Source organism: Moschus berezovskii, chromosome 12, assembly GCF_049115385.1.
Source record: "Moschus berezovskii isolate FMDL1 chromosome 12, NW_MosBer_1.0, whole genome shotgun sequence".
NCBI lineage: Eukaryota > Metazoa > Chordata > Mammalia > Artiodactyla > Moschidae > Moschus > Moschus berezovskii.
The window spans coordinates 80,235,742-80,248,997 of record NC_142471.1 but is presented as its reverse complement, the minus strand read 5'-3'; the positions used below and the strand labels follow the sequence as shown (position 1 = coordinate 80,248,997).

The window sequence follows — 13,256 nt, the reverse complement described above, 5'->3', positions numbered from 1 at the left end:
GGCATATACGGGATTTGATTTTATGACATTTGTGTCCCTCCAACCTAGACAGCATATAAAAAAGCAGAGACATTACTTTGTCAACAAAGGTCCATCTAGTCAAGGCTATGGTTTTTCCAGTGGTCATGTATGGATGTGAGAGTTGGACTATAAGAAAGCTGAGTGCAGAAGAATTGATGCTTTTGAACTGTAGTGTTGGAGAAGACTCTTGAGAGTCCCTTGGACAGTAAGGAGATCCAAACAGTCCATCCTAAAGGAGATCAGTCCCGGGTGTTCATTGGAGGGACTGATGTTGAAGCTGAAACTCCAATACTTTGGCCACCTGATGCGGAGAGCTGACTCATTTGAGAAGACCCTGATGCTGGGCAAGATTGAGCGCAGGAGGAGAAGGGGACGAGAGAGGATGAAATGGTTGGATGGCATCACCGACTCAATGGACATGAGTTTGAGTGAACTCCAGCAGTTGGTGATGGACAGGGAGGCCTGGTGTGCTGCGATTCATGGGGTCGAAAAAAGTTGGACACGACTGAGCAACTGAATTGAACTGAACTGCGCCCCTCCTACCATCTTGTTGCTGCTGCTTCTTTGTCTTTGAACATAAGGAATCTGTTTTTGGTGGGTTCCAGCATCCTCCTATCAATGGTTGTTCAACAGCTAATTGTGATTTTGGTACTCTTGCAGGAGGAAAGGAGTGCATGTCCTACTCCTCCATCTTGGACCAGAAGTTTACAGCTTGCATTGTTTTCTACTGGATAGAGCTGGTCTAGAGTCCTTATTTTTGGCCACATGTCTGGCACGTAGCCACATCTGCCTCTGTCTTTGTCACTTTTAAGTTGTGAGTGTCTGATCCCCTTAGCCAAAGTGTGATTGCCCTGGGATTAGGCACAGTGTTTTCAGGGGATGTACCCCATATAGCACAGTCACTGAGGACATAGTACCCTCAATCTTTTAGGAACAGGTAAACATATGAATCACAACTCAAAAACTAATCACAGAAATCCTGCAAATAGTTAAGTTGCCCAGGGGTCTTCTGAGCACCTCTAGTGTGAAAAAAATTTTTTCTCCATATAGGTATATTAACACTCCAAAAGTTTGAAGAGACTTGTAAATGTCTGCTGTTTGGGAAGGGAGTTCTACTGGTTGCCTGGTTTGAGTAAAATTTATATTGTCCTGTGCTTGCAAGAATGCTTTTGCAGTACTGTAAGGACTTATAATTTTCATATTGCTTGTTGTCACTCGGTACAGTATTTTTTCAGATCCTTGGAGTTTTGTGACCTGGTGATGTTTAAAAAAATTAGCAGCACAGTTAATGAAGGATGACATGTTGATGCCACCAAGTCTGGTGCTGCACTGAACACTGCACTGTGCTATAATTCATTCCAGTCTCCAGCCAGGAAAAATCCCTGTAACTGAGAGGTAATGGGATTCCCATTTGAACAACAGGAGGAATGAAAGGATTTGAAGTTGGTTATGATAGGAAATGGAATTAACACATAGAAAGCTGAGGGGGAGGGCCCTGTTGTTCATACGTATTAATATCATGGCACTTGTGCGTAGTTGCTCAGTTGTGTCCAACTCTTTGGAACTCCACAGACTGTAGTCCACCAGACTCCTCTCATAGGATCTCTGGGCAGAATACTGAAATGAGTTACCATTTCCTTCTCCAGGGGATCTTCCCACCAAGGGATCAAACCCAGGTCTCCTGCGTTGCAGGCAGATTTTTTACCATTTGGGCTACCAGGGAAGCCCCCAATTAATATTATTGGAAGGATTTTAATACAGAAAACAGTGGCTCAGGTATCAGTTTTCAGATTCCACTGAGATGAATCATGAGTCAAAACAGTGAGAGGGATTCTGGTTAGCTGCACACGTTTACTGACAGAACTGGCAACAAAACGATGAGCCAGGTGTTTATGTGGCTGCTGCTGCTACTCGGTTGCTCAGTCATGTACCACTCTGTGCAACCGCGTGGACTGTGGTCTGCCAGGCTCCTCTGTCCATAGGATTCTCCAGGGAAGAATACTGGAGTGGGTAGCAATTCTCTTCTCCAGGGGATCTTCCTGATTCAGGAATTGAACCAGGGTCTCCTGCACTGAAGGCAGATTCTTTACCAGCTGAGTTACCAGGGAAGTCCCCAGGTCTTTATACTTCAAACTAAATCACATCAGTCTTGGTCTGCACTGATCTCTAGGTATTCTTGAGTATGGGGGTGTTTTGGGGTTTTTTTGACCGTATCTTTTATTTTTTGAAAAAGCTAATTTTTATTTTATATTGTAGTATATTTGACTTACAATGTGTTATTTTCAGGTGTACAGCGAAGTATTCAGTTACACAAACATTCACACACATACACATACATATATGCATTCTTTTTAGATTCTTTTCCCATATAGGTTATTACAAAATACTGAGTAGAGTTCTCTGTGCTATACAGTAGGTCCTTGCTGATTATTTGTTTTATATATAGTATGGTGTGGTTTACCTATCAAGGTCCTTCCCATGCCAAAGTTTCTTCAATTTATTTTACTTAGTCATGCCTTTTCTAAGGAAAAGAAAAAAACCCACACATTATTTCAAGATTGACCATAGAATAATTTAAGCACAAGAAATTCCTTATAAAGAGCATCTTATTAAACCGTTACCTTGAATGGCTTTAGAAGAAAATCTCTGCAGTGCAGAAAATGTCATTGGGACATTAATGTTTACTGTTTAAAAGCATTTTTAACTAGGACCTCAAGATTACAGGTGAGTTTCTATAGTTAGCGTAACAGATATTTTAAGTCAGTGAAGTTCCTGTAGGTTTGTCACTGTTTATTAAGTTGGGAACAAAGAAATTCAGTGCTCTGCAAGTCACAAAAGAAGTAAACAAAAACACAAACTGCCATTGCTCTCACCACTGTTCATCTCTGAATGGCTCTTCCAGGAAAAGAACCATCTAGAAAGTTGCTTTTACCATTTACGACTCAATGCAAAATCGTAGAGTTGAGTAACTTTCCAAATTGACTTACTTTTCTCAAAGTGGCTGTGGGTTCAGAATCATTAAACAGCCACTTTTGCTTAGTACAGAGCAAACAGGTTTTTTAATCCGATGTTTGGGAAGATTACTTTATTCAGTTGTGGTTTTTGTGGACTTTCAGGTATAATAATAAGTGAAGGACTGTTTGTTGGGATGCATGGGGTATTATGTGTGTTTTTGCTATTCTTAGTTGTTCTTTTCACTTAAAGAAAAACAGGGATTTTGTGGGTGGAGTTGCAGGGAAAAGGAAAAGAAGGTCAGGAGGAAGTATTAGAAATGATAGACTTTGCAAATCTATGAACTCCTTCTATCAGAGCATCTCAAAGGGATTTACAAACAAAGGCTACTAGTCAGGCTTTGTGGGAAGTGAACTTGAGCAGCAGGGAAACCAACTAACTTCCCCAAGGTCGTTGGGCACAGGAGTAAATACAGAGGAGCCAGAACACCCCGTCTTTAGATTGTCTGCTCGAACAAGTTTTCTGTGCTCCTATGGTAGAAATTTACCCACAATTCCCTCAAATCAGCTAGCCTAAAAATGATTAGGAAAACTAATTTACAAAATAATTGAAGGTAGAACAGCTCATGTTATCTTTTGCAATCAGGATGCTGAAAACTGACAAGGTCATAAGTTAACTGAAAAATGAGATAAACAGGAAAATAAAGTCTGTTAAGAAAGCCCCACATTCCAAAAATTAAACATGAAGACTTTTTATAGGAAAGGTACAGACAAGAGTTTAAATTTTTTTTCTACTCATAATTATGAGCAACTCTGAAATTCTCAGGAAGAAATCCAAACTTCAGACATTTAAGATGCATCACAGGTAAGTTCTATGTCATAAACAGGAAGAAAACAATGTACTCTTGCTGATACTAATAAAAGCTATGAGCCAAGGAATGTTGAGAGAGAAGAGAACAACAATTCTAAGTATTGAGAGATGTTGAAAATCAAGAGTTTTACGAAACCGTTCATGAGATTTTAATGCTTCTAAGGAAGACAAAATATCTAGAACTAAATGTTCTAGATGGTTCTAGTTCATTCAAGAGGAAATGAAGACATGCTCAAGACGGGCTGGTGAGTATATGGTTGGTCCAAGACTGGAACTCTCTTCAGGTACAGAAGATAGAAATGCATTCAGAATGAAGGCAACGTGAAAGTGAAGACAAAGGTATAAGGGGTGCAGACAGTGACATTCCATGTTTTCTTGGGTACTGCTAAGATGACTGCTGAGATCATGCTCTAATATTGCCAGAATAGTGTCAGCTTCTCCTTGAAGCAGATGTTTTCCATTCTATCATTAGAGCAATTGGATTTGAAAGCTTATTAACTGCTCCATCAAATGCCCAAGTCTTACTGATTCAGAAACCCTCTCCCTCCTCCCATGAAATGTTAAAAAGACTATTGGAAGGTAAATTAATCCACAAAGTATCTATTCATAGTATTAATACTTCTTTGATTACATTATACGGACTATTTAGTAGAGACTCTTTAAATGAGAGCAGGGTAGAAATTGGAATTTCAAGAGAGGTGTACTTCTCAAAAAGCAGTTTGATAGAATTTACTTTAAAATAATTGCAATGTAGCAGTGCGATTTGGGACACATTCACAGACTATGAGATTCAAAAGCAGTATTCTAGATGGAAATTTAAATAATGTGGAGGGTGTGTGTGCAGGAGAAGAAAGCGAAATTAATTTAATTCCATTTGCTGATGTGACTGCAGCCCAACTATTTTTAGGTATAATCCAAACAGTGCATATCTTCTCCATTTTGATTAGTAGCAAATTGGCAGGGAGTCAAAAGAATTAGTATTTCTCAGCACATTACACCAGAAATGTACAAATAAAACTAAATTATCTGTGCCAATGTGTTTAATTTGAATTACAGCTAAGGTTAAAATTTTTTTCCTTCCAGAGAACTAATAGATCCAGCTTTGTTAAAAAAAATTTTTTTTTCAAGTCTTTCACAAAGGACAGCAAAACTTAATTTTCATTTTGACCGTTGCTTAGAAGCTCTTGCTCAAAATTTGACTGCTAATATCATCCTGAGGCTCTGAGTGCAGAATTTCCGCCTGGCAACTTTACATATTGCCAGAGGAAGTCAACACGTTCAACAAAATGCGAAATTAAAATAAGCTAGGAAAATGTGCTTAACAAGGAAAGGTTTCACAATAGCCGCTTAGAAGTTATTAATAATTCCAGTTCCAAAGAAAGCCTAGACTGAAAAAATAAACTCTATTTGCAAAGTTTCATATTGGCAAGTTCACCAAAGGATGAAGCTATCTGCTATACTAAGTATACATTCCTACACTGGAGGGAGAATTTATAGAAGCTGGAATATCGTCGTGTTATATCCGGAGAACTTTACAGTGTGCAACCAAAGCAGAATCTCAAATGCAGCAAGTCAGTGAGTCTTGGTCACAAGTTCACTGCTTTAATTTTAAGGTTTATGCCTTCGATACTGTTACACACAAACCTAGGGGGTAAGGTTGATTTTTCTGCCTGTTCACTAACTCCCTCCTGTCATTTCTGTTGTGCATGATCTCAACAGATTAAACAGGATGGACAGTTTCTTTTCCAAATGCCATAGCTATGGGGGTTGGCAGCCCAGGTTCCTACATTTCTACGACAAGTCAATGTCTTCTTCAAAACATTGGTTGGTAGGGTGGCTAAATGGTAAAGAATCTGCCTGCCAATGCAGGAGTTATGGGTTCAATCCCTGGGCTGAGAAGATTCCTTGGAGAAGGAAATGGCAACTGACTCCAATATTCTTGCCTTGGGAGATCCCATGGACAGAGGAGCCTGGTGGGCTACAGTCCGTGGGGTTGCAGTCAGACACAACTTAGCAACTAAACAACAACATATGTAAACAACACATAAGTTGGCCCCAGAATTATAGTGGTTTCCTCTAACTCACTAAAGAGTTCAGATCTGTATATTAAACAGTTACTTATATATATATATATATATATATATATACATATATATTTTTTTTATTTGTTATTAAAGTTTATAGGACTTTCGTGATTTTGAGACCTAGGGTTTGACAGATCTATATGTAAGTTTAGGGCTGGAAAAATTTATTTAAATGTAAAGACTTATCTAGACAAAACAGGAAAGTGAAGCATTACCTGATATTTGAATGTTTTTTTCAGATGAAACCAGACATTGTCTATTAATCTTGTGTGAATTAAAGAGGAACAAAATCCCAAACAAAATGTGACTTACATACTCTGGGGTAAGGGAGGATAGAAATGGACTGTATTTGTTCCTTGGGGAAAGGATAGTGAGATGTCATCCTAAAATTGATTTTTACATTCTCCAAAATACCATTCTTCAATTATTTATCTTTCTATTTTTAAGTAAGTCTTGCCATCTCCTGCTCCCACCCCTCCCCCCCCTTTTTTTTTCTCCTGGAGAAAGGGGTTAAACTTCATAGCAGCTTTTGTTGAAATGGCTACTGTTCATACAACTTTCCACTGGTCTCTTAAAACATCGGCAACATTAACCTTTCTCAGAAGACTCTCCTCTCTCCTGGTCCTTAGAATATCTCATTGCAGAAAAAAGATAATTGGTCTTGACATTTCCTGGTAGAGAAGAGTTTGTTTGTGTTTCATCTCGGTATAAGCCAGAACTTTGTACTCTTCACTTTGGTTTCCTTACTATACGATCATGAAATGAAGAGCTTGTTTAAAAATACAAAGAGAAATACTTTAAGTTATTTTGGAGAATGCGAAATTAATTCCAAGACAGAATTTCACTATACTTTCCTTAGGAACTAATTTTAGGAAAACTATCCATTGAGGGTGTCATAATCTTGTTAGGAAAATTTAAAACTTCAGATTTTCTCCCTGTTACCTGCCCAGCCAGAACTTCCGCTGAAATGGTTTATTTAATCACACAAGAGAAAAACCTTTACTTAAAGGCTCTTTTATGACTTTTCACTTCACCATTAAAGCATTTTGCATTCTAAACAGTCACTGGATACATGTGCACGCGCTGCAGGCTGTGATTTCCTGTTGGAAAACAAAAACCAACCGTGAATGCCACTTACCGAATTCCAAGTAGGCAGTGATGGTTCCACAGGCTAGCCTCCTTTCCTGCGTTGTCTGTACAACGTTGCAGCTGAGCTACCTGACTCAATTTTTCTTTTTTTAAGAAGATGCACAAGCCCAAATGTTACTTCTTAAGTCAAGTGTGACAGATGGGATCTTGAAAACACCTCCAAGTAGTCTAGAATATTCTGAAACCGGCTGTGAAAATTTAGGGCAAGTCTGCAGCTCTCAGTAGGTGCACGCCTTATTTGGTTTAGAGGCATTTTGCTATGCTCTTGAGTCATGAAAAGCTATTAAAAGAGCTCTATGGGAAATCCAGTCTATATTTTGAACAAAACAAACTGTCTTTTCCATTATCACTGACCCCCTTACAGACACACAATACATAATCTTTTTTTGTGCTTCATTGGTATTTATTGCACATGGACAAATTCCTCACATAGTAGTTAGTTGCACCAGAGTATAAATACTTGGTAAAGCACACAGAGAAATAGTATTTACACACAAGTGCTAAATTTCACCAGCAGATTCACGTGTGCCCTTGGACATAAAAAAATAATAAAAAAAATCCTTAAGATAATTTTTTATAATATGGATACAGTACCATGATAAAGGAGTATAAAAAGGTATTTTTCCAATAAATCGCTAGCTCAATAACATAACAGACAACAGAGACAGAATCTGAATTTTCTTTTAGTTTTTAAGATCTGCCCCGCCCAACCCCCATTAAAAAATATTTAATATCTTTTTGTGCAAATAACATCTTCTGTGGACTTCACACTTCCTAACACTGTGCAAAAAAATGCCACTTTGAATCACGGCTTTTGATTTTTTGTTTATACCACATGTGCAGTCATCGGAATTGTTTCCTTTTTCCTTTTTCCTTTTTCTGTCCTGTCTTCAATGGACAGAGTCACATGTCACAGAGGCTCAGCGCCTGGTCCTTCCAACTAATATTGATACATAAATAAGCTGTTTAATATAAACAAGTCTTTCTATCTGGCTGTGCAATGTGCACAGGGTGAGTGAGGTAGGAACCCCTCAGCCTGACCACCGAGGAGGCGTTCAGGGACAGCCCGCTTGCCCTCCGAAAGGGAAGCAAGGTGAGGCTTGTTCCAAGAAGAGCATAAAACTTCCTGAAACTTCCGATTTTTGCATCCATCCTTGCCCTCGGCTTTCAAAACAGGAGAAATCATTCCCCAGAAATTAAAATGGAATTTCTCTGAAAAGCAAAAGGAAACAACCTCCTGATAAAGTGTCATTCTCTCTCCTCTCTCTCTGGCTGACCGCTCCTGTTCCCGGGAATGGGATGGAAGCTAAGTCGAGAGACTTTTATCTCCTGACGCTTCTCCCTTCCCTTCCCAGTCATCGCAGAAAGTGTTAAAAAAAAACCACTTGGCGGGGGGGGGGGGGCGGGAGGAGGGAATCTAAAGATGCATCACACGCACACACAAAAGAAGGCCGGACCACAAACAGAAAAAAGAACCCCAAGAACAATCAGCAAGCCACTCTCCCACCCCTCCCCAAACTTCTCCCACCTCTCCCCAAACTTTCCTTTCTGTGCGACGGTCCGTGGCTTTCCCATTTGCCCTTGGATGATGCAGACGAGGTTCGCGGGCTTCGAGTTCACCTGCTTTCGGTCTCGAGTAAACACAGACCTCTTTCCCGGGGAAGCGGTTCAGGGGCGCCCGGGTTCTCTTGCTCCTGGAGCGCACGGCCCGCGCCGGGACTGGGGAAGCCGGGGAAGGCGGGGAGGGGCGCCCGGCCCTACACCTTGGATTCCGAGGCGTAGCCCGGGCGGCTTGGCTCGTCCGGGCTCGAGTCGCTGTTCGCCGCCGCCCCGCCGTTGTAGCCAGCCCAGGGCTCCAGCAGGCGCACGGGCGGCGCGGCCCCGACGTCGTCTTCGTCGTCGTCGTCGTCGTCCGAGACGGCCCCGGGAGACGGCGACGGCCGGGCCACCGCCAGGCAGCCCGAGGCGCGCGGCGGGTCCCCGGCGGCCGCGTGGCTCCCGCAGGCGGCCCGGCGCGCGCAGCAGAGCAGGCGCTGGAAGGCCTTGCGGAAGTCGGGGCTGCGGCAGTAGATGATGGGGTTGAAGGCCGAGTTGGCGTAGCCCAGCCAGTTGAAGAAGACGAAGAGGCGGTCGGGCACCAGGTCGCGGTGGAAGGCCTTCACCACGTTGGCTAGGAAGAAGGGCAGCCAGCAGAGCGTGAACACGCCCATGATGATGCCCAGCGTCTTGAGTGCCTTCTGCTCGCGCAGGGCCACGAGGCGCGAGGGCCGCCGCTTGTTGGCGCGCCCGTTGGCCACCGGGGCGGCAGGGAGCGGGGGCCCGGGCGAGGACGCGGGCGAGGGCAGATGCGCGGGGCCGCTGAGGAAGCGGCGCTCGCAGCTGTCGATCTTCTTCACCTGCTTCTGGGCCTCGCGGAACACCCGCAGGTACACGAAGGCCATGATGCAGAGGGGCACGTAGAAGGAGACGACGGACGAGGTGATCGCGTAGCCCTCGTTGATGATGAAGTCGCAGCACTCGGGGTCGTTGTAGCATCGGCTCGCCTTGGCGTCCTTGTCCCGCCACCACTGCATGAAGATGGGCAGGAAGGACACCAGCGCTGAAATGGCCCACACGGTGCATACGAGGGCCCGCGCCCGCGCGCGGGTCAGCAGGCTCTGGTAGCGGAAGGGCGACGTGATGGCGAGGTAGCGGTCCAGGGCGATGACACACAGGGTCTCGATGCTGGCCGTCACACACAGCACGTCCACCGAGGTCCAGAGCTCGCAGAAGAAGGAGCCATACTCCCAGCGGCCCCACACCACGATGGTGGCTCCAAACGGCACCACCAGCAGACCCATGACCAGATCGGCGCTGGCCAGCGACATGATGAAGAGGTTGGTGAGCGTCTGCAGCCGCGGTGTCTTGGCGATGGCCACGATCACCAGCACGTTGCCCGCCACGATGAGCAGCACGATGAATGCCATCAGCAGGCCCATGCCGGCCGTCCACTGCTGCGACAGCAGCGGGGGTCCCTCGCTGGCCGAGGTCAGCAGCGAGGCGGGCGGCGACGCGGGAACTAGCAGCCGCGCCGCCGTGGCCGCGCCGTCGGGGACCGGCGCGGCCGATGACAGGTTGCAGGGCTCGGAGGCGCCCAGGGCGAGCGCCCCCGCGCCCATGCCGAGCTGCGGAGGCCGGGGGAGAGGGGTGTGGCGGAGTGGGGCCGCGGTAGGGGAACCCCCCCAGAGGCCCGAGCGGCGGGGCGCGCGGAGGGAGGTCGCGGCCAGGTTAGCGCAGCCGCGGCGCGGGGCCGGAGGCATGGGCGCCGGGCGCCTTCCCCGCCGGAGCCGTGCGCTGTCGCCGCCGCCGCCGCCGCCGCTGCTGCTGGAGCCGCTGTCGCTGCTGGAACAGCTGCCGGGACCTCAGCATGTTTCTGAGCTCGCGGAGCCCGCAGCCCCGGCACCCAGCACCCACCCGACCCGGCTCCCACTCCCCCGAGCCAACCCCCGGGGCCTCGCGTCAGGCTCCTGCAGCCAATCCGGGCGAAGGCACGCCCCTCTCTGGTTCCCCCCCACCCTCACCCCGCCCCGCCAATTCCTCGCACCCCGCCTCCACCGGCGGTTCTGCGGCTCTGGGGAGTCCAGGGCAGATCGCCAAGCAAGCGCCTCCCCGGCGCTCGCGGGTTCCTGCCCGCGCGTCCCTTCCAGAGCCCGCTTGGCTCCAGTGCCCAGTTCCCCTCGGCTCCCAATCGCGCCCACTTCCACCCTGCCCCCTCCCGCGGCCCCCAGTCTCCCATCTCCTGCGCCCCGTTTGCCTCCGGCGTTTGGATTCCTCCTGCGCCCCGGCTCTACCCGCCGCCACCCATCCCATTTACCTCCAGTACCCAGGTTTCCTGCAGAGCAGAGCGCGCTTTCCCTTTAGCGGAAGGGGACTTCGGTGTTCTCGAAACACCAGAGCGCCTTGGACTGTCTGTTCGCTGAGGGTGGAGGAGTCTGGCTGCAAGATTGTTTCTTGTATTGGGCAGCCTAGGAGGGTGTGTGTAAAACCCTTCCTCTGTCAAGAGAAGTCCCAGCCAGCTCGCGTCCTGCCAGCTCGGGGATCGGATCGGAGGCGGGTGTGAGCGGTTAGAAGAAACTTTCCAGCGAGCGCCTTGCTAGAGCAGAGCGCGCATCTGTCAGGAACGCTCTCCGGGAGCTATTCTTGCAAGAAGCTTCTGTCGTTCCAGGACAGCAGATGCAGAAAGGAAGGGAAGGTTTGTGCAGCTGACAGCTAATGCTGAGGACCAGTTGAAAAAATACACACTCCCGGGTCCCAGCTGATGGATGTGTGAGTATGATGCAACAGTGTGTGCCGGTAATGTAAAGAGAGAGGCTTAAGGACATAGGCATGTTAGAGTAAATGACACCGCCACGGAAGCTGGAACACGGTTAATTACTTTTCAGACTTTTCACGTTCAGTAATAACACCTGGATTTTGTGTTCTGTTACTCACGTGATTGTATGACTTGAGCTGGGTCAGTGCAAACAAAAAGATACATTGGCTTTGGGTGACACGGCAGTGAATTGAGATTTCAGATTTCTTGGTGTGTTGCGTTGCCTTCTCCTTTGCCCATGTTCCCAGATTCTCAAAACTCTAGGATTAATCTTGGAGGGATGAGAGAAGAAAAAATATATAAATACTCAAGAAGATTAAAATCCAATAGCATGTAAAGTTATATCAAAAGCTGTTGGGTTGGCAACTGAATGCATTTAAAATTAGAGTCGTTAGCTCTACAGTCGTGTGACTGTATGTGGGGACCCACCTACAGGAAGGTCACCATCAACACACAATGTAGCTGAAGGTGTGCAAGCCCCCTGTCTAATTCCACCACAGTAAGTGTCCTCAACTCAGCCTTGAAAATAAAAAGCTTTTAATTGAATCCTGAGAAGTAAACAGCTCCTAATTACCCACTTAAGGGTGCATGAAAATGTTACATAATGCTCACTCATCCTTCTAGCATTGGAATAAAAAGAATAGCGTGAAAGGAACAAACTCATATTCCTACCTTGGAGAGAGCTCCCTAAGTCAAGAGCTAACAGCAATGTGTATTCAGTATATAAAGTCAAACAGTTTTTAGCCATGGTGGTGGTTTAGTAGCTAAGTTGTGTCTGACTCTTGCGACCCCATGGACTGTTGCCTACCAGGCGCCTCTGCCCACTGGATTTTCCAGGCAAGAATACTGGAGTGGATTGCCATTTCCTTCTCTAGGGGATCTTCCCCATCCAAGGATTGAAGACGGGTCTCCTGCGTTGCAGGTGAATTCTTTACCGACTGAGCTACTAGAGAAGCCCAGCTTTTCTTTATCCAAACATATAAATTTGCTTTAGGCCCAAACTTGATGATTGGTGGGTGGATGTGGGTGAATTACTTGTTTTTTCATCCCTGCCTAGGACTTGTCAGCCTAGTTCTGCCAGTTGGGGAGCTTTAGAAGGGGAAACAAGGGAAGGAGAGGGCTAGAAAGAGGGGGTTGGAGATCTGCACCCTAAGTTCAGTGTAGGGGCCCAGAGAGTGCTGGGTACCCAAGTCTCTGCAAACCTGTGTCCCCTTCTGACTTTATTTTGTTCCCACCCTCAAGGGTCAGTCTCAAAATAGCCAGGGGTTGGAAAAAGCAGAATTTAAGACGGCAGGATTCTGAATGCTGGGCCATGCAATGAAATGTAGGGAATGTGGAGATGGCCGCTTTCTAGTGGGCCCAACTTTCTGGCAAGTGGTGTTACCGGAATATTGTGTGCCAAGTTTAAGGGCCCCTGAAGGGCAAAGGGATTGCATTTTTGTGAGCGATAAGGCCTGAACTTGGCTGCTGAGATTCAGTGCAGAAGCCTGGATTCCACTAGCATTACCATATGCACAAATACACACGTACTGGTATATGTATATATGCATATGTGTCCCTCAGTCGTGTCTGACCTTTTGCAACTCCATGGACTATGTAGCCTACCAGGCTCCTCTGTCCATGGGATTCTCCAGGGAAGAATACTGGAGTGGGTTGCCATTCCCTTCCAGGGGATCTTCATGACCCAGGGTCTCCTATATCGCGCAGGCAGATTCTTTACCATCTGAGCCACCAGGGAAGCTCACCAACACACCAGAAATATCAGGACATGAGATATGAATTGCTGAAAGACTCTCCTGAATTTTTTCCCCTGCTTATTTAGAGATAAA

General features: G+C 46.2%; 1 protein-coding gene across 1 annotated transcript; it reads right to left on the bottom strand.

Moving 5' to 3' along the window:
• Window positions 1-7,482: 7,482 nt before the first annotated feature.
• Window positions 7,483-10,503, bottom strand: ADRB1 (adrenoceptor beta 1). The gene has a single exon (XM_055424605.2). The coding sequence runs from the start codon at window positions 10,373-10,375 to the stop codon at window positions 8,834-8,836; it is 1,542 nt and encodes a 513-aa protein (XP_055280580.2). The 5' UTR covers window positions 10,376-10,503; the 3' UTR covers window positions 7,483-8,833.
• Between the last annotated feature and the right edge of the window lie 2,753 nt (window positions 10,504-13,256).

Coding starts and splice junctions, on each gene's coding strand:
- ADRB1 (XM_055424605.2), bottom strand. CDS start 10,375: ATGCCTCCGGCCCCGCGCCGCGGCTGCGCTAACCTGGCCGCGACCTCC.